Source organism: Thalia democratica, chromosome 4, assembly GCF_965202585.1.
Source record: "Thalia democratica chromosome 4, ktThaDemo2.hap1.1, whole genome shotgun sequence".
NCBI lineage: Eukaryota > Metazoa > Chordata > Thaliacea > Salpida > Salpidae > Thalia > Thalia democratica.
In genome coordinates this window covers 41,677,509-41,697,488 of record NC_139168.1, presented here as the reverse complement: position 1 = coordinate 41,697,488, position 19,980 = coordinate 41,677,509, and the positions used below count along the sequence as shown (strand labels likewise).

General features: G+C 30.1%; 2 protein-coding genes across 3 annotated transcripts in view; both read left to right on the top strand.

Annotated features, from left to right (window-relative positions):
• LOC145834738 (centrosomal protein POC5-like) overlaps positions 1 to 807 on the top strand; it is a 36,696-nt gene extending 35,889 nt beyond the window's left edge. For both annotated transcript variants that reach the window (XM_082942244.1, XM_082942243.1), the window contains one exon: positions 216 to 807. In XM_082942244.1, the coding sequence (XP_082798370.1) occupies positions 216 to 229 (14 nt within the window). In that variant the 3' untranslated portion in view covers positions 230 to 807. The remainder of the gene's footprint in view (positions 1 to 215) is intronic.
• Positions 808 to 6,398: 5,591 nt separating this feature from the next.
• Positions 6,399 to 17,930, top strand: LOC145835302 (uncharacterized). The gene is made up of 30 exons (XM_082942872.1): positions 6,399 to 6,642; positions 9,071 to 9,114; positions 9,485 to 9,658; positions 9,723 to 9,782; positions 10,005 to 10,265; positions 10,334 to 10,387; positions 10,450 to 10,494; positions 10,884 to 10,937; positions 11,003 to 11,200; positions 11,282 to 11,425; positions 11,499 to 11,606; positions 11,665 to 11,871; positions 11,938 to 11,991; positions 12,053 to 12,151; positions 12,813 to 13,028; positions 13,163 to 13,576; positions 13,644 to 13,859; positions 13,931 to 14,084; positions 14,155 to 14,216; positions 14,269 to 14,376; positions 14,439 to 14,600; positions 14,669 to 14,776; positions 14,857 to 14,910; positions 14,966 to 15,019; positions 15,092 to 15,307; positions 15,381 to 15,530; positions 15,617 to 15,761; positions 15,927 to 16,198; positions 16,357 to 16,476; positions 16,654 to 17,930. Exons 1-30 carry the CDS (start codon positions 6,588 to 6,590, stop codon positions 16,798 to 16,800), a joined length of 4,155 nt encoding a protein of 1,384 aa, XP_082798998.1. The 5' UTR covers positions 6,399 to 6,587; the 3' UTR covers positions 16,801 to 17,930.
• The last annotated feature ends 2,050 nt before the right edge of the window (positions 17,931 to 19,980 follow it).

Sequence of the window (19,980 nt, the reverse complement as noted above, 5' to 3'; positions counted from 1 at the left end):
TTAATTGATTTAGGCATCAAATACGTAATTTAAAGTTATAATGTACAACATTAAGTAGTAGTTTTACTTTTATAAACATTTATAGTTTTTACTCATTTTTAATTTTTTTCTATTGTTTAAACATCTACAACAAAGTACATACAAACAATGTTAAATGATTTGGTAAAATTAAGTTAAACCAGGAAACTGTTCCTACAGTTTAATTATTATTTCAGACCAAATCATTTGAAAGGTCGGTTTGTCATGCAGAGTTGGTGCAAAATACCCCGATGGTGAGGCCAATTACTATAAAAAACAGTAAAGCTGCGAGCTACACAGTTCGGAAAAGTATACCCAGTTAAATAAGTTTGAAAATTATCAAATTTTGTATCCATTTATTTTTAAATGTTTTTACCACTAAGTTACACTTATATGTACTATATCTAAATGCTCATTTTTACATGCTGCCTTTTCAATTTTATTTTAAAATTATAAAGTATTTTTTTTTAAATAACTACCTCTCTTTGTCATTACAAAACACTTTTGTTCTTTAGTTTGTTTTATAAATACTTACACAAATTTATGTAAAATTAACCTTATTGTTGTTTTTGTTTCGTTTAAAAAAATTTAATATGTGTTGTCAATTTTTTAACTGTTTAATTTTTTTTATGTATAATATAGTTTTTAAATACAACTTATATGGTTTTTTTAATTAAGAAAAAATAAGCTTTAAGTTTGGTCTTACTATATAGATGTAAGTACCAGATAGTTATTCATATTTACCCAACCAAAGTTTAATTTTAGATATCTAAAAATTAGTATTGAAGTGAATAAAGCTGCTATGGTTAGTTTTCTTTATCCGCCTTATCCTCTGAAAATCTATGTCTTTCTTAAGAAGTGACTTTATTTATTGTCTTAAGGTAATAAATTTATTATTTCAAAAAACGTTTAATGAACAGTATAACTTCAAATATTGAAGCTTATAAACTAATAAAATAACAACAACAATGGCAGATTGTTAAATCATGTTCAAATAAACATGCAAATGAACTTCACTCTTAAAAAGTTTGTGGACTTTAATACTTTAAAATTTTGTTTTCTTAAAACCAAAACATATAATAAAATACTTTAAAGTTTACTTACTTTTTCATCAGCCATTAGTTCTTAAATTTAACCTTCTTAGAATTGAGATGTTAAAGAAGCGTGCTATTTAGTACAATGCAAGTGTTTTGGGGTATTAAAGTTTAGTTTATTGATGAAATTGACATTAAGTAGATTTTTGAGTTAAAAAGAGTTGTTATTTTTAGTTAGTAATAAATAGTTTTACATCTTATACGATTTTATAGTTAAGAATTGAGTTTTAACACAAATAATTTAATACCCAATAATCTTCTAAAAAGTTAAAGTTTATATTTATTTCAGCTGCTTTTAGAAAGCCCTGTAATTAAATAGTATATTTATAAGTGTTAACGCTGCTTAGTTAATTCACACCTTTGCAAAAACTAGGTATTTTGATACCTTTTTTGTCAAATATCGGTTAGTAAAATGAATTTCTTAATAAAAAGTAAGTACATATATAACTAATCAAAATATAGATTTAAGTGTTTGTTAACAAAAAATCCTAGTGAAACAAGTTCACTGGAATATAACTAAAAACATATGTTGGTACAATAAAGGAAGATTACTATATAATTTGTTTATATATATAAACAGATATTAATTATATAATAAACAACAGTTTTATGCAGCTGCTTCACATTTAGCCTAAACTTAACTTGTCAAGCACTATTGACAGAAAAAAAACTAAGTATAAACAGGTGTGAAACAAGTTTACAAATAATGTACGTAATTGAATAAGTTAAGCGACATATTTAATATAACATAAAACTTATTAATAGCCTTTTTGTTTCATCATTTGATTATAAAATATCTAACAAAATAAATAAGGTTCCCAGCTACAGAGATGAGCTAAACAAGTCAGCAGAATTGATAGTTTTTTCAGGTATATCCATGTAATAAAGGTCAAGGGAAAAAAATCATACTTTGTTATTTATTTTGTTTTCAGCTAGAGAAAGTTTCTGGATTAGGAAATATTAAACTGAAGATGATCTTTACGTTTCTTATTAAAGCTTGTCTAGACATTAAAATTTTATATAGACTAAGAAATCCAAATACGTCGAATACTTGAGTTTACCTCACTTTATTAGTAGCGAATTTAAATTAATTAAATAATTTACTTTTATTACTGGATATACACATCTTATTAAAAAAATAGTGAAACATATACCTTAGATTTTTTTGGTTATACATGTGACTTATAGAAAAAAATCAAAAAAAAGTGAAATATTTAACAGTTTTTTTATTGTTACCATAAACTAAAGAATTTATATTAATAAAATAAGTCTTTACATAGTAATTGTTTTGGTTCTACTTAATTTTTTTTTCGTAAGAATATCTGGATATTTCAGTTAAAATGTTATGTTTAGTATTATGATTAAAGTAAAAGTTGTTCAAAAATATTCATATTACTTATTTAATATTTTTTAACCAATAAAAGAAACCACTGTCTTTAACTATCGATTAGAATCTTAATGTTTAACAATTAATAATTAGTTTTATTGTTGTTAAAAAATTGTAAAAAAACAGTTTATAAATAAACTTATCTTAGTTACCACGTGTATTAGAAAGGCGACAAGAACTACCTTAAAAGTTTTTAAATTATTTTGTTCAAAACGACGCTAAGTAACTTTATTTAATAGTATAACGTTAAGTAAATATAAGTTGTAAAACATAAAAGTTGATCCGTAAAGTTATCATTGTTTTAATTTTGTTAAAACAACAGTTAAATTAAAATACATACAAACTGTATGCAAAAACATGTTTTTTTAATTAACTTATACTTCCTACAATAATTTTAAGGATCTTATAATAAATATTTTTAAAGTTAATTTTTAAATTATTTGAATTTTGCTAAAATCTGTATTTTAAAAATCACCCATTTATTTTTTATGAGAAGTCATTTAGTTAATTTTTTATTTAGTTTTGTCTATTTTTATGATAACCTAAACTATTAAGGCACTTAAAAAATATTAATTTAAATAAATTTAAATCTTAAAAATACAATAAAACTTGATAAAACGAAGGTAATTATTTAAATTACAGTTTTGCAAGAATTTATACACTGCAGTAAATGATAGAACAACAACAATTTACAACTGCACTAATATTATATTATAGTTTATTGAACTCGATAAAAAATCAACGCTTAAGTATTTTAGTCTAAGACCTTGTATAGAGAAAGACCTCTTGGTCATCGAGCTACACACAAACTATTTGAGATGTATATTTTTGTGTTATAAAACAAACAAAAATAACACTTTTTAACCATCAGAGTTTGTAACCTAACAAAGAAAAAAGAACATTAAACATATTAGTGAAATTAATCACAATATTAAATTTTTCTCAAAATAGCGTATCATGAAAAAAAGGTGTTTTTTGTTCAAATTCTTCTTAAACAATAGCTTAGGCTATCAATTTAGCTAGTAGTACTTGACTAAAATTTTTATACTTAAATATTTCTAAAGAAACAGAATACTTTTGTTAGTTTTTATGATTTTACCTCAGATGGTTTTTAATCAAAGAAAACATTGCCGAAAGTCTACAGAGCCTAAGCCTAGACTTTCTTATGCCGTGAGACAAGCTGAAGTTTACAAAAAAATTGATATGATCCTTTTTGTTAACTTGAGATGGTTTTAAATATAGACTTAACAAAAATAATGAGTTTGCTTAGTGAAAAAATCGTTTTCTATACTAAGCTTTGTTAAATACTACTTGAAGTAGGTATCTAAATATCTCCAATTTCTACAAATACTTACTAGTGATTTTTTACTTTTAGTGTACATTTTTACTCGTAAAAAATCTCACTTAATGTTAGTCCTATAAAATATTTGTTCACACAATAAAGAAAAATACTACTAAAATATTTTGTTTTTCATTGCATTAGTTTTTCTATAAAGTATTATAATAAACACAAAACTTGTAAAAAAAAGTTCCTTAAAATTTGATGGTTAGAAAGCTAAGGTTCTAACAAATTTATTGCTTTTAACTTAATTATAAAATTCTGTTTACAGCATATGTTGCGCAAGACGATCCGAAAGGTTATTGCATAGATCGAAATTTGAAATAGAAAATTAACCTTCTAAAAAGCAAATCTCTAGAAATTAATTTTATTAAAAAATATTTTTTAAGTATTAAATAGTTTCAAAATATAACTTAAAATTTGTATTATAGTTTAATTGTCAGCTTCCTTTTTTTTGTGTCTTTATTGCAAAAAAAAAGTATTTTCTGCAAGTTTTGTTTTTAACCTAATAATAATGGTAATAATAGGTCCGCTTTTAGCTAAGCAAAATCAGCTAAGTGTTTTGTATTAAGAAAATAGAAAAACATTTGTTAGCTCAGTAAGCTCTAAAAATTAATGGTACTTTGCGGACAAACAAGGAATATATATATATTTTAAAATCATGATTTAAATAAAGTTAAAAGATAATTTGAAGCAAATCTAAAAAAAAATATTTAGAAATTTTTTTATACAGTTTTAGCTGGTGTGTTATTCGAAGGCCCCTAAAGAAATTTTTTTTTATAGACTCTTTTAATAATTTTAGTAAAACAAGCTCTATTTTCGTTATCAAAGTTTTAATACTTAATGTCTATTAAACTTTTAAAATCTTTTACAACACAAAAAATATTAAATTTTAATTTAACTCTTTTCAAAGTATAAAAATATATAATTTAATAAAACAATAATAGGAATAACAACTTTTAGGAAGCTACTACTATTAGTGTGATATACTTTGTTCTTATATGACTTTATTTACTTAGTTTAAAAACACAATAGATATAATTTTGGGCTACGACAATTATGATTAAAATAATAATTACAAATATTTATCTTGTTTGGAAATTTACTTTATATTACCAATTTAACGCGATTTGTAGTGGTATACTTTTTATTCGGTTATCGTAGTGTGTGTCCATTAACGATTACTATAAGCTAAAAGTGATGACAAAATAAAAATAGTTTTTCAAATAGTTTTTACTGTATTAACTTGTTTATTGGAGTGATGTTACATACTGTCGGTATCAATATTATAAAAATATTGACACAGAAAAAAAAAATTCTAACTTAGTTACTTTAAGTCAAAGACAAATGAACACTAGGAATTTATTAAACACAAACATTTTATATAAAAACTATAAGACGTTGCTAAAAAAAAATATGTACAACTTGAATAAAAATTTCATTTTTATTATTCTAATGAAAGAAATAAGTTTGTAATAAACATTTTAGTAGTTTCAATTAAATAAAAATATAGTTAACTACTATATTTTGCTTTTACAGTATAGAAGAGCTTTGTTTAGTTGTCAATATAAGTTACTATATATTAAAGGCAAGCAATAGATTAAATCGAACTAAGTTTAAGCAATAATGTAATAACGCTAAAACCTTATTATTTAAAAAGATATTCTAAATAAATAAATAAAAAAAATTATAAGAAATGTTTTTGTTAGATATTATTTCATATAATGATAAAACTAAACAACTCGTGGTCATTTTTCGTTGGTATTACTTTTTCAAAATTTTTGTTATACTTCTTTTATTTTGTGGTAAAATTGGTTTCACAATACTTTAAAAAGTTAGTTTTAATACTAAAATATTTTTTTAAATATTATTTAGCAAATAATGAATTTGTTTGTAGCAGAAAATTAAACATATAATAGCAACATCGCGTGTATTATTAAAGAAGTCAAATGAAAGATTTTTTTTCTTACACTGAGAATCTTAAATTTTCTTATTTTCATAATTATGTCATACGTTTTTATGATTGAAATGAAAACTTTTCATGTAGTTAAACTTTACTGCTGTGCTCTTGAACTTTTTAATTCGATATAAAAATGATTTATATCTTTTTCTTCATATTTATAGCATACAGTTAGTCTAATTTTACACACAACTTTATTGTATTTTTGAGTAAAAAAGTTTATTAACAAATCACTCAAACATTAAATCATAAAAATGTTTAACAGTAAACATATACTAAAGTTATTAAAACTGTGTGGAATCATACAAAATTTAGTTAACTTAAGAACTCAAAGTGATTCGGTAAACCAAACATTTTATACTTCAAGAAAATATATTTTTAGATTTAATTAGCTTAAGTAATTCAAAAAATCAATTACTCGATAATACGTGTGCGTTACATGTTTCAACAGTCTTGGGTAAATTTCGACCTGCAGGGAGGGTGCGAGCTCAGTCAAGCATGGAAAATGTAGCAATACGTGTAAAACAGATCAGAAAAAAAAGAGCCGGAGAAGAAGGCTAGAAAGTTTTGGGGTAATATGGCTGCAGGCAGGGAAAAATATCACAGTAGTCGCAGCAGAGAGGTTGGTAGCAGCTGGAACCCTGATTGCGGCGCGCCAAGTTCTCAAACTTTGCCGCGACCTTTCTTTCAGTAGCAGTAGTGACTGACGGCACATTGGCTGAAAGTCATAGCCGAGAGCTGTTTGCTATCACTCTTCGCCGCCGTACAGCGGTTGATAGTTAGAGCAAAATGATGAAATTAGCACTTATTACGCTCCTCGTCCTCTCTACAGCTTTGGCTCAAGGTTAAATAACTAAAAAATCTAAAAAAAATTAAGTAAAACTTAATTTTATGCTTTAAGAAGGACATCATTGTAAAGTATTTAGACAAAGTACTTAACAATTTTTTGTGTTAGTATAAAACATAGGGCCTTGATATTTTTGCACTAAGTTTATAAGGTTTCACATAAGATTTTTGATGATTTCTCAAATTATCACAACTTATTTGTTTTGCTTCTAAGTTTTTATAAAGAAGTTAAACTTAGAAGCATAACGAACGAGATTAATGCATTAACATTTTTAATTTTTAATCAATTACGGTCTTGGTTTGTTATTTAGTTTATACCTTTCAACATTTGATTTATAATTTAATAGTTAAGTTTATTATTAGCCTTAAATTATTTAAAATTTAAAGTAGCCTACGATATAAAATAAACAAACCTAACAATAATATTTTTTTGCAGAGGTGAGTTCATGACGACATTGTTGCGATAAGTTTACTTGTTGTTTAAAAAAATATTTTGTTACTAATACAATATTAGTATTATCTAAAAATTTTAAGCAACTAAATAAACATAATCATTTAAAAAAATACAACCAACTTATAAAAACTAGTACTATATCATTTATTGCTTTTATAAAAAACATTTTATTAACTAAAAAAATTAATTTAACTTAAAACTTAACTAACACCAGTAAAGAAATAAACTTAAATAAAAAAATCAAAAAGGCTAGTTTTCTAAATAAATAAATAAATAAATATGTATATAAATTTTATGTATCGAAACAAACTTTTTACCTTGTACAGCTGTTTCAGTGTATAAAACGCGTTCATGAGCAAGGGTTTTAGTTACAATTGAACAACTTAAAATAATCAAAAAATAAAGTTGATAAGCTGTTACATAACAAAATAATAAATACATACTTAACAAAATTCTAAATACAGTTTTTAAAATAACTTTTTTTAAATAAAGTATATCGGTTTATAGATTGTTTTTTTGTTTAAAGATTCCAAATTTTCTAAGTTCAGAATTTATAGCCTTTTAGCGTTTACTAATTTACAATTATTTTTCAAGCTGTATTTTTTTATGTTTTTGCTAATAGTTCTGAACTAATCTTAACGTTAAATTTATTAACGTTTATTTCGAAGCAATCTGGAGGTTTGCGAGTAGTAGTTTTACAAAAATAGACGTTTGCACAATTTGACATAAAAATTTCATTAAAAATGCACAACTTTTTACCATAAAATTAATACGCTAGCAATTCATGCTGAGTTAAGAAAGAGCTAACTGTTATTCGCAGCAATCGTGGTTGATTTGACTTGAGCGTGTTTATGGATGAAGTACTTGTTATCGGAGGTTTTACTACCAACCCGCAATCAGATAACTCTTGCATTGAACTAAATTTAGTTGAATGTAAGTACAAATACGTTAAGAGAATGAAGCTAGAATTTAATTACTTTTTCTTAATCGATTTTAAATATAAAATAATCGGTCTATAAATAAAAATAACAAACCATAAACCGGTCTATATTATCGTAAACATTTCATTTTAAAAACAGTGTTTAGAATTTTGATAAATAAATATTTATCATGTTAAAGCTAATAATTTATATAAGTTTTTAGTTTTTTTTTGAAGTAAATAAAAATCTTGAGGAAGGCATTTTATGCACTGAAAAAGTTAAATGTTTGTTTGTTGTTTTAATTTTGTAATTATAACCTTAAAAAAGTGGAGAGCCTTTGTTAAATTTTACGAAAACTTTACAAAAAGAGAATATACCTGTATATATTTATAGCCTTTAGCATAAACTTTCAACTTACCAAAATACAACTTATAAAAGTTTAGAAAATAATCTTTATATGTTATATAAAGTTCAGTAAACTATTTTTTTAAGCAAATAGAAATTATTAAAAAAAATTATGATTCTTATAATTTACGAGATGCTAATAATCAAAAATACCTTCGGTATTAATTAAAGGGACCAAAGTAATAGACTAAAATATTTAAAACTAGTTCCAACATGTAAAAAAAACGTATACTTAAGAAACTAAAGTAGAATAATTCATACATAAAATTTAAAATTAAAACAGTCTTTTTCAGCCTAGACATAGTTTAAAAAACTTTAAGAAGCTTAATCACTTTAAGATATATTTAATTGGTAAGAGTTTTTTTAGATGAACTTAAACTTTAAGTTATATTTATAATTTTACAAAGCTAGAAAATAATGATTTATTTGTTTAAATTATTTTAAAAATAATGTGCTACAAAAAGTAGTTTAAGAGCTTTTCATTGTTTAAAATTACTTCTTAAACATTTAAGACAAGATTTAAGGTATTTGAAAAAAAAACTATTTTGATGTTAATTTTATCATTTCTAATATTACTTAACTGGTTGAATAAAACTTTTATGTATAGGACCAGTTTATTTATAAAATAAATAGTAAAATTTGCTTATAGAAAGGACAAAAAGGAGAACCAGGTAATGCTCCTGCAGGTCTGGTTAGTTACTAGTTTACTTATTATTAAACAAAAATTATAAACTAAAAATAAAATCACAACCTCAAGTTAAATATGGTTTACGAATTATAGTTTTTATTGATAAGCCCGTAACTTTCATTTTTTTCAACGTACTTTAGGAACTTTTTATCTTTTATAACGTAGCTTTTAGTCGACTTTTGTAAAATTCAAGTATTCTATAAACATTAAGAAACATTATTAATCTTTCGTTAATAAAAAAGAAACTCATCTACAATCGTTCTTATTGAAATACAGCCGTAAAAAACCGTACAGCATTATATAACTGAGTCGGCAAACCTACTAAAATTTTCAAAAAGAAAACAAATAAGAAATTAAAAAAATATTCCTGAAGGTAGGAAACCCAGGACCAGCTGGACCGGCCGGACCAGCCGGATCCAGAGGTGATGACGGAGAATCTGGTCCACGAGGACAAAAAGGTGCCACTGGAGCAGCAGGAAGAGAAGGAAACCCCGGTATCCCTGGTCCACCAGGACCTCCAGGACCTCCCGGACCAAGTGGCGACGGTGTAAGTTCTAATTTGAAATAAAAATTGAACTAGTTATGAGGTTATTTAACAAAAAAAAACTTAGGTTGGAAACGTGTTTTCTTCTGGTCAAAAAGGACCCGGTGCCCCAATGATTGGTACACCTGTAAGTCTATTTTTTGTTTTGATATGCTAATAAAATACTTGCATAGTTACTAAACTTTTGTTTTAAAATTATGCTGAAAAAAAACAGTGGTTAAAAAGTTATTTAAATCTACTGATAAACTTGAAAACTACTTTATGTTGAAATAAAATAAATATTACTAAAAATCAGAGTTAAAAACTTGTGTCTGTAGAAAATTTGCTAAATATGTAGAATTAAACTCAGGGCCCAATGGGACCAAGAGGATCTCCAGGAGTGAGTGGAGCACCAGGACCTCAAGGATTCCAAGGACCTCCTGGCGAGCCAGGTGAGCCTGGTCCTGTTGGACCTTCGGGAATTATGGGTCCTGCTGGACCCCCTGGACGTGAAGGAAAAGACGGTAAGGACGGTAAACCCGGACAGCCTGGTGCTATGGGTGCAGCTGGACCCCAGGGTGTCAGAGGTTTTCCTGGAAACCCAGGAGCTTTTGGAGCAAAGGGACATAGAGTATGTTGCAGTTTATAAAGTAGTTTGAGTTTAAATTTTTTTTAATACTAATTTATACAAATTTACAGGGTTTGTCTGGTATTCCTGGTGAAAAGGGAGAAGGTGGTGTTCCAGGATCAGATGTAAGATAGTAAAATATTGTTTAGCCCTTAGCATAAAATAAAAATACAAAATTTTTAAACAGGGAGAACCTGGCGATTCTGGTGAACCCGGTGCTCCAGGTCTTCAAGTGAGTTAATTAAAATAAAGACTTTGAGATTTTAATTTTAGTTACTAAACATATATCAGAAACAAAATTTACTAAAAGTTATGACCTCGTAGTTAGAATAGTTATACATAAAGTTTTAACTTAAAGATAATGGGTAAATTTATAGTTTATCTAAGTTGGCTTAAATAAAGTATCGTAATATATGATTTGATCAAACAACTTAAAAAATTAACTTTTTGAAGCATTAAAATTTTTCAACAATATTTAGATGTTGATTTTATAGCCTATTTAAACTGGTTTAAATAAAAATTAAGTATAAAAAAAGTTTTACGAAACTCTTCTATTGTTTTTTTTTTGGCGTCAAGCTTCTTATTTGTTAACTGTGTATAAAAAAGCTTAATACATTATAGGGACCAAGAGGATCTCCTGGTGACCGTGGTCGACCTGGATCTGCTGGACCACCAGTTAGTTATATTTTTAATTTCTTAAACAAGTCGTTGAACAAATTATTATAATTCTAACTTTCAAGGGTGCACGAGGTTCAGATGGAACCCCAGGACAATCTGGACCACCTGGTCCAACCGGTAACACTGGACCACCAGGGTTCCCTGGAGCTCCAGGATCAAAAGGAGAATCTGGACCTACTGGATCTCGAGGACCTGAGGGACCTCAAGGAGAACGTGGTGAGTCTGGTACACCTGGACCACCAGGACCTCCTGGTTTGACTGTAAGTATAAATTATTACATAAATAGTATATATTTCATTCTTTTTGACTTTATAGTCTAATTGCTTTATTTTCAAAAAAAGGGAGCCGCAGGTGTCGATGGAGCTTCAGGAGCAAAGGGATCAACTGGTGCTGCTGGTGTTGCCGGCGCTCCAGGAAATCCAGGACCTCGTGGTGCACCAGGACCACAAGGAAATGTTGGAAGTCCAGGACCTAAAGGAAACCAAGTAATTTGACTTGTTTAAGTTTTTTTTCAAATAAGAAAATACAGAAGAACTTCAAACAAAACTTTTTAAATAGGGTAATCCTGGTCTTCAAGGATACAAAGGCGACGAAGGACCTAAAGGAAGTTTGGGATCTCCAGGAGCACAAGGTGTTCAAGGAGTTCAAGGAGAAGAAGGAAAACGAGTAAGTTGAACATAAAAAAAAAATCAAAAAAGTCAAATAACTCAATACACAATTTTAGGGAGCAAGAGGAGAAACAGGACCTCTTGGTCCACCTGGTGCGCCAGGTGAAAGAGGACCTGCAGGAAACCGTGGTTTCCCTGGTGCTGATGGACAGCAAGGACCTAAAGGAGAGACTGGCCGTCGCGGACGTGCTGGTCTTGAGGGACCTAAAGGTAGTGTTGGTGATCCAGGACGAACTGGAGAACCCGGACTACCTGGAGCTAGGGTTTGTTTTAACAAATATGATTACATATCTAAGAATAAAAATGTTTCAAAAACTTTTTCTATTTAGGGTCTTACCGGCAAGCCTGGTCCAGAAGGTCGTCAAGGATTCATCGGTCCAGCTGTATGTTATAATTTGTATAGCTAAACTTATATGTATAGAAAACAACCTAATCAAATTTTAGGGTCCACCAGGAGAAGATGGTCGACCTGGACCTACTGGTAGTCAGGGACAAAGAGGTCCTCCAGGACAAATCGGATACCCTGGAGTTAAGGGAGCAAACGTAAGTTTGTAGTTTTAAATAAAACTTTTAGTTCTTAAAGTAGAATTAAAGATTAAAACTCTATTAGTGCTTAGTTTTTAAGAAAACTCATTGAAAGGATATGAGAATTTTTCCTGTTTTTCGTATACTCTAACAACTGTGAAAAACATAAGAGAAAAATAGAAAAAAAAAACTTATGTGGTAAGAAATGTTCAATTAGGTTTATTTTTAAATTCTTTTTTTTTTGTATATATCAAAGTTTTTTGTTTTATTTTAAATAATCAATTATTAATTAAAACAAGCGATAAACTTTTTAACTTGTACTGATTTAAGAAAACTGTTTTGTAGGATAAATAAATAGTATATCAAGTCAGTTTTAAATTCGCGTTCAAAACTGTAATTCATTCTAATTAGTTAAAAAGTTATCAATAAAAATTTGAGCAAATGATTTATTACAACTTTTTTCCGATCATTTATGACGTGTAACTTTTAAGTTTTAACAGTAATTTAAATTTATTTTAAGCAAACTAAAAATTTTACTTTTAAAAACACATTTTATTTGTTTCTAAAAATTATACCTAATATTAGTACATTTAAAAAGTTATCTTTATAATAAAGTTTTAGATTACTTCAATTGTTAAACTTTAGCACATTTTCATTATTAATATAACTGTTTAAACAGGGTGCCACTGGTAAAGAAGGAGCCAAAGGTATTGCTGGACCTCCAGGAAGCCGTGGTGTTCCAGGAAAAGACGGAGAAACTGGATCTCCAGGTCTCCGAGGACCCCAAGGAGACGCTGGTGAACGTGGAGAGCCTGGTCAGCCCGGATCTCCAGGTTTTATCGGTCAGCCTGGTCTCCAAGGAGCAACTGGACAGCCCGGAAAACCGGGTGAAGCTGTAAGTAAAAAAATAGATTTAGTTCCTTTAATATGTTCTTAATTTAAGCTTCTTTAGAATTTTCCAATTTTAAAATTTATCTTTTGTGCACAAAAGTATGTACGAAAAATTTCTATGAAGTCGAACTTTTTAAGGGACTTCCTGGTGAAGTTGGCGCAGCTGGACAGGCTGGTGCTCGTGGTGAACGTGGTTTCCCTGGAGACATAGGTTCTGCTGGACCACAAGGTCTCCAAGGCGAACGCGGTCTACCTGGAGTTCCCGGCGCTGATGGACAGAAGGGAGCTGTTGGTCAAGTTGGACCTTCTGGCGAACCCGGTCCTCAAGGTGTCCAAGGAGTTGTCGGACCCAGGGGTTCACCTGGTTTTGCTGGTGCTAAGGGAGATAGAGGAGATCCAGGTCTTCCAGGAGCAGAAGGAGAACCTGGTAAAGAAGGTCTTCGCGGATTGACTGGACCTATTGGGCCTCCTGGACCAGCCGGCCTGAGTGGAGATAAGGGAGACAATGGCCCACAAGGTCCTGAAGGACCAACTGGTGCTCGTGGATCTCCTGTAAGATTACAGTTCATATTTTCAAGCACAATGTGCGTATTTTAGAGTAAACAAAAAAATTGCTTAGGGTGAGCGTGGAGAGTCTGGACCTGAAGGAGCACCTGGTTACCCTGGAGCTCCTGGAGCTGAAGGTCAACCTGGAAAGAAAGGAGACAGTGGTGCTCGTGGAGCAAAGGGTAATGTTGGTCAACCTGGATCTCAAGGTCCTGCCGGACAATCTGGTGCACCTGGACCTGCTGGAGTGAAAGGAGCAACTGGACCAAGAGGTGAAAAGGGACCTGCAGTAAGTACTTTTACTAATAAAATAGTTTTTACTTCTTCTTTTTCTTTATTGAAAAATCAAATATTTTACAGGGTCCAGTTGGTTTCCCTGGATCAGCAGGAAGACCTGGTGCACCCGGAGACCAAGGAACTCCTGGACAACAAGGTAACCCTGGAGAACCAGGTAAAACAGGAAGTAAGGGAGCTAGCGGAGATGCTGGACGTCCAGGACCTCAGGGTGAAGCTGGTTAGTGCGTTAAATTTTAAAGAAACTCAAGAGTTAAGTAGTGTTTCTACTTTCTACATTACTTTAACAGGTGTGCAAGGTATGTCCGGACTGCCCGGAGAACCTGGTAAATCTGGAGCACAAGGACCTCCTGTAAGTTATACATTATTATTAAAAAAACTTTTTATTAAAGTTATGTTTATAGGGTGCACCTGGAGCAGCAGGTTTTGTTGGTAAGCCTGGAAACAGAGGTAATCCAGGTCTTCCTGGAGCTCCTGGAGTTCAAGGTGATCGTGGTCCCGCTGGTTTGGCTGTGAGTTTAGCATTAATTTAGATGAAATTCATACAACTATCAAATTATACTAAATTTTTTAGGGAGAACCTGGCAAACAAGGAAGAACAGGTGCCACAGGAGACCGTGGTCCTCCAGGAGATCTTGGACCTATTGGACCACCTGGTCCTGTCGGAGAGAGTGGTCCAGAAGGACCTTCCGGAGAAGTCGGCTCACCAGGACGTGATGGTGCTCCAGGAATTAAGGTATGTAGACTTCAATATAGCTTTTAGCAATATTTAAAAGAAACTAAGTGTATTAAAATTATTAAAAGGGAGAGTCTGGAGCATCTGGACCAACTGGATCTCCTGGAGGACCCGGAATTCCCGGACCTCCAGGTCTTCCAGGTATCGAAGGAAAGAGCGGACCTCGTGGAGATGCTGTTAGTTTTGTAGTATATACTTAAAAACATAAATTTTATTACCTAAAGTTATGATAGTTTTAAATTAATTTATTTTTAAGGGAGCACCTGGTGTTCAAGGACCCCCAGGACCAGAAGGTGGCCGTGGAGCACCTGTAAGTTTAACTTTTAGAAGAAATTAAGAACGAACTTAACTTATTTAACTTAAAGGGACCAGCTGGAGTTCGCGGAGACAAAGGAGCATCTGGAGAACGTGGAGATAGAGTTAGTTTAAACAAATTTTTGAAGCAGATTTATAAACTTTTTAAATTACTACTCATAATAAAATTACAATAGGGAGAAAAAGGTCATCAAGGTTTTACTGGTGTTCCTGGATTACCTGGTCCACCAGGTAAACAAGGAGACGCAGGTCTGCCTGGACAATCTGGACCTGCAGGCCTCAGAGGAGAAACAGGACCCCGTGGTCTTTCCGGTACTGATGGTGTTCAAGGACCTATGGGACCTGCTGGTCCATCTGGTCCAAGAGGTTCATCTGGTCTTGATGGTGTTCAGGTAGAAGATAAATTACTTTAGGAAGCTAGAATTAATTAAGTTTTGATTTTACTTAAAATTATCTTCTTTAAAGGGACCTTCCGGTCCACCAGGACCCCCAGGACCTCCAGGACCTCCTGGTGCATCCATCAATTACCCTAGCTTCCAACCTTCAGGATACAAGGGACCTCAAAATGATGAAGCAACCATGAACGACGAAGGAATGGTCATGCAAAACATGGAGGTAATTGAAATTTGTGCTAACTAATTCAGTAAACTAGTTTTTTAATATCTTTATTAATTCTATTTATATTTAACAACGTAATACAGATCATGCTTACGATGAAGAACATTCAAAAGACGATTGGACAAATGCAATCACCACTCGGACGTGACGCTAAAAATCCAGGACGTTCCTGCAGAGACATTTACTTGGCTGCTATCGCTAATGGCGAAAGCCCCAAGCAAGGACAAGGTTTATAATACTTAAAAAAAAGTTTAACTAAGTTTTAACTTTTAAATTTTTAACAACTGTAACTTAATTAATTTCATGCAGCTTTCTTAAATCAGATAGATATTTTAAAGAATTTTTTTATTTAATTTTTAAAAGACTTAATTTAAAATAAACAAAACAATTTAGATATCAGATGGGTCGATCCTAACGGTGGATCACGCGAAGATGCCATCGAAGTTCTCTGCAAGTTCGATACCCAAGAAACATGTGTCATCCCCAGTCAGAGCGTTATTGCTAATGGAACTCATGGTTCCAGACATCGTGGACATCGTTACCATGCTGAAATAGTGAAAGGAGAACCTGTATCATATCTCCCACCAACAGAAAGTAGAAAGGCTCATGCTGACTACCTATCACAGCTTACCTTCCTAAGACTTCTGAGCACATACGCAAAACAAGTTAGCTTTACACAAAATTTTTTTTACTAAATTTGTTTTAGATATCTTTAAACTAAAAATTTTTAAGAAAAAGTACTTTATTAAGAGCAGATTGAAAGAAATGTTACTTACAAACTATTTGTTAACACAACATCTTGAAACTAATTTTACTTTTAAAGCGAGTTGAAGTATCATGCTTCAACCAATTGGTAACTGAAGGACATCCAGTTAAGTTGAGAGGTACTGGTGATGCTGTCTACACATCTAACTCTTACAACGTTATCGAGGACAACTGTTCTGTAAGTTGAACAAGCATTTTTTTAGTTCGGTATCAAGAGTTTTATCTTTACTTTTTATAAATATCGACCTTCTTAAACAAACAACAATTTTTTAAGAAAACGTTTGTAATTAAAAATATTGAAAAAAATTACATTACAAATGTTTTAGGTATTATTTTTATTATATTTACTATTTAGGATGATGGAGACAGATGGGGACGTGCTGTCGTCGAGGTATACACCTCAAGAGTAGCTCGCCTACCACTTACTGATGTGTCTATGTACCACAGTACTGTTAAGGATGCACAGTACGGAGCTAAATTTATGCCTGTATGTTTCAAGTAAACCTACACGGAAAGAAATTCGCTCGAATACTTTCTGTCTCTTAGGATAAAAACATCATTTTAAGGGACGGGAAAAACATGATTTTTTAAAGTTGATGGAAATTAAGGAATTGTATTTTAGACTTCGTTTATGATCACACCACTACGCACATGTATACTTTAGCAGTGTTATTAGAACTGTTTATTGGTTCACGTAGCATTTATTTATGTTTATATATAATAAAAATATATTGTTTTTACTTGTTTTTCTTTATTTGCGATGACGACGACTTTTGAACTGTAATACTATTTTGTTGTAATGTATTTGCCATTATGTTTGACGCTTTTTGTTGCACTTATTTAGTTTTAAGACTTGTTACTGTTTTTATTGCAATTTCTCTCCACGCACACCCTCGTTGAACGGAAATTCTTCAAGACTGCGCCTATGTTTTGTTTTTATTTTATTTTGTTTTATTTTGTTTTATTTTCACTTCGTACCTCTTTTAGATTAGCACAACAAAAAAAGCATCTGGTTGTGTAGTATTTTTGAAAGATGTTTTGCGACTTAAATAACTGCACTGTACCAATTTGTCTTAGCTCTACGAACTTTTCTTCTCGAAATTTTACAGTTAATTAGGGTTTATAGATAAACTTGACCGAAGAGAAAACAGTTTAGCAAATCAACAAACCAATCAATTTGTCATTATAGATTGGCCAACCGGCACGTCAAGAGGAATTTAGACGTCATATTTTCACTGAAGTGCCTTTTGCCCAGTCAACATAATTTTCCATTAACACTATTTGAGTCTTTAGTTTTATCAATGATAAGTTCTTTTTCTACCAGCACTAGAGAAGAACTATTTTAAGCTACTGACATTGACAACAAAAGAGCAGGTAAAAACAGCAATTAGGATAACTAAAACGTTAAACTATATTCTTCGGTTTTGGTCAATAATAATGTTAATTTTAATCAATAATTAATAAAGTTCCGTCCTAGTAAAAACCACCAGTTTCATACGCCAGCCACAGCCAATGAAATGTCCCAAGTTTTACTGACATTTGCCAAAGACACCGTTGCATTTGTTTTTGATTTTGTTTTTTTGTTCTTTGTTTTAATTTTTTTTACAAAATAAAACGACCTGTTCAGTCAAAGCATGTTTTTTTTTCAAAATATTGTACTTATATTAGAGTTTTTTATTATCATTTTTCGCTATCATAGGCCCTAGTAGATTAGGCATAATTAAATATATAAAGTTATAAGTGTTACAAATAACAACGTTAGTTTCACGACTAAGCAGTATCTATAAAATGATAATCACATAAAGTAGTTTTTGTTAAAATCAACTGTTTATTATTAAGACATTCTGACAAAAACGTATGGCTACTTTAAAATTTCAGTGTTGTACGATTCCTACTGTTTCGATAAATACTGAGCTATAACGCTCATAAAAAAAAACAATTTGTCTTCAAAGATTAATTGTTAAACTTAAAACTTTCGTAAGGATAAATCTATCGCAAAGCTTATAGAATAATTTTTCATTTCAGTATTCTTGTGTTTAGTTGCTAATAAAAATAACAGTACACATGCATTTTTAATTGTGTACTTATTTTAATGTTAAAAAAGTTAAAATGAACTTAATTTAGTAAAATATAACAATTCTGCTATGATGTTTGTACGCTTGCTTTACCAAAGCAATAAATACTTAGTACTGAAACCAGTATAGAAAACTTGTTTCCTAGTTTGTTTCCTATACCTTTTTATTAATTTCGCAAGCTGTGATGGAAACATATTTTATTAAAACTTTACGGATACTAAAATTAAAAACATGCGGTCCAAAAACTTATATTTTTAGCTTTTAATTTATTAATCAGTAATTACGTGAGCATTACTGTTGTATACTTTTTCTCAAGTTTGGTTCAAATAAGTTTTTTTTTAGCTATATAGTTTTTTTAATAACTGAGGCCCGTAAAAATACTTTTGCCTGTAGAACGTGGCTCGCAATTTATAAATTGGTTGCCGAACTGTGTTATAGATTATGACGCGACACAATATTTAGAAAACTTATATAAAAAGTTTGTTTATTGAACGACAAAAAAGCGTTCAAAACAATTAGTCACAGAACCTGGTGAACGAAAAAAACTTTTGGTTATCGAGTCGTACATCATTTTAATACAGTTTAACGTCTTTTCCAGGTAGATTTAAAAGTATACTTTTGCGTCAAAAACACTTAGGAAGACAAATCAATTAAAATAACAGTGATGCTGTTTCTTAATTTTTTTCACTGTAAAGGACTCTACTCACATTATGTCAAGATTAGAAAAAACAATACTCCAACTTAAAACATTTTAAATAATTTAAGATGATATTTAGATTTTGAAGTATAACATAGTAATATTATCCTTAAAATCAAATTTTAAATTAAAGATAATATTGTTAAAATAACAAATTGACTACGTATAAGAGAGCAACAAAGTTGATAATTAAATAAAAGTATTTTAGAAAAAAGTCATAGTAGTCTGTAAAACTTTATATTTCAATACTTTTATGTTTCAATATAAATTATAAACAAAAAGTAATTTCTAAAAAAAAGATTTATACAAAAAGTCTAAATAACTTTTCCATTTCACAACTTAGAGTAAAAGTAGCAATTAGTGTTAAATTAAAAATTTGTATTTCTTATATTTACTACATGATTAAACTTTACGCTTTAAGGAAAATAAACGTCTTAAATTCAGACATTCAAAACACGTATTATCTAGTATATGCAAAACGTGCAGCTATTTCTGATTACATAAACTGTTTACAACAAAAAAATTTATAAGTCAGGGTAGTCACGCCACGCTTACCTATTTTATAATTTGCTTACTAAAGGCGAAACAAGCACTACAAAAAATCATTTATGGTTTAATCTAATATTAAAAACTAACATTTTGGTCAAACATTACAGTCTTAAATATCTTATAAATTGCTTTTACAAGTTATTTGATTTGTTGAAGTGGAACACTAAGATTTAAGAAACTTTAAAAACCGTTGCTCAGCATATAGTGTTTTGCAGTTAGTTTAACATTTTCGTGTTAAAGTTTTTATATACGATTTTTAAATATAACATAATTTGTATACTTTTTAAAAACCACGAATTTATTTTTAGATCGTAGAAGCAATATATAACAAAATATTTGGAAAAAAAAGTTTTTAGAAATT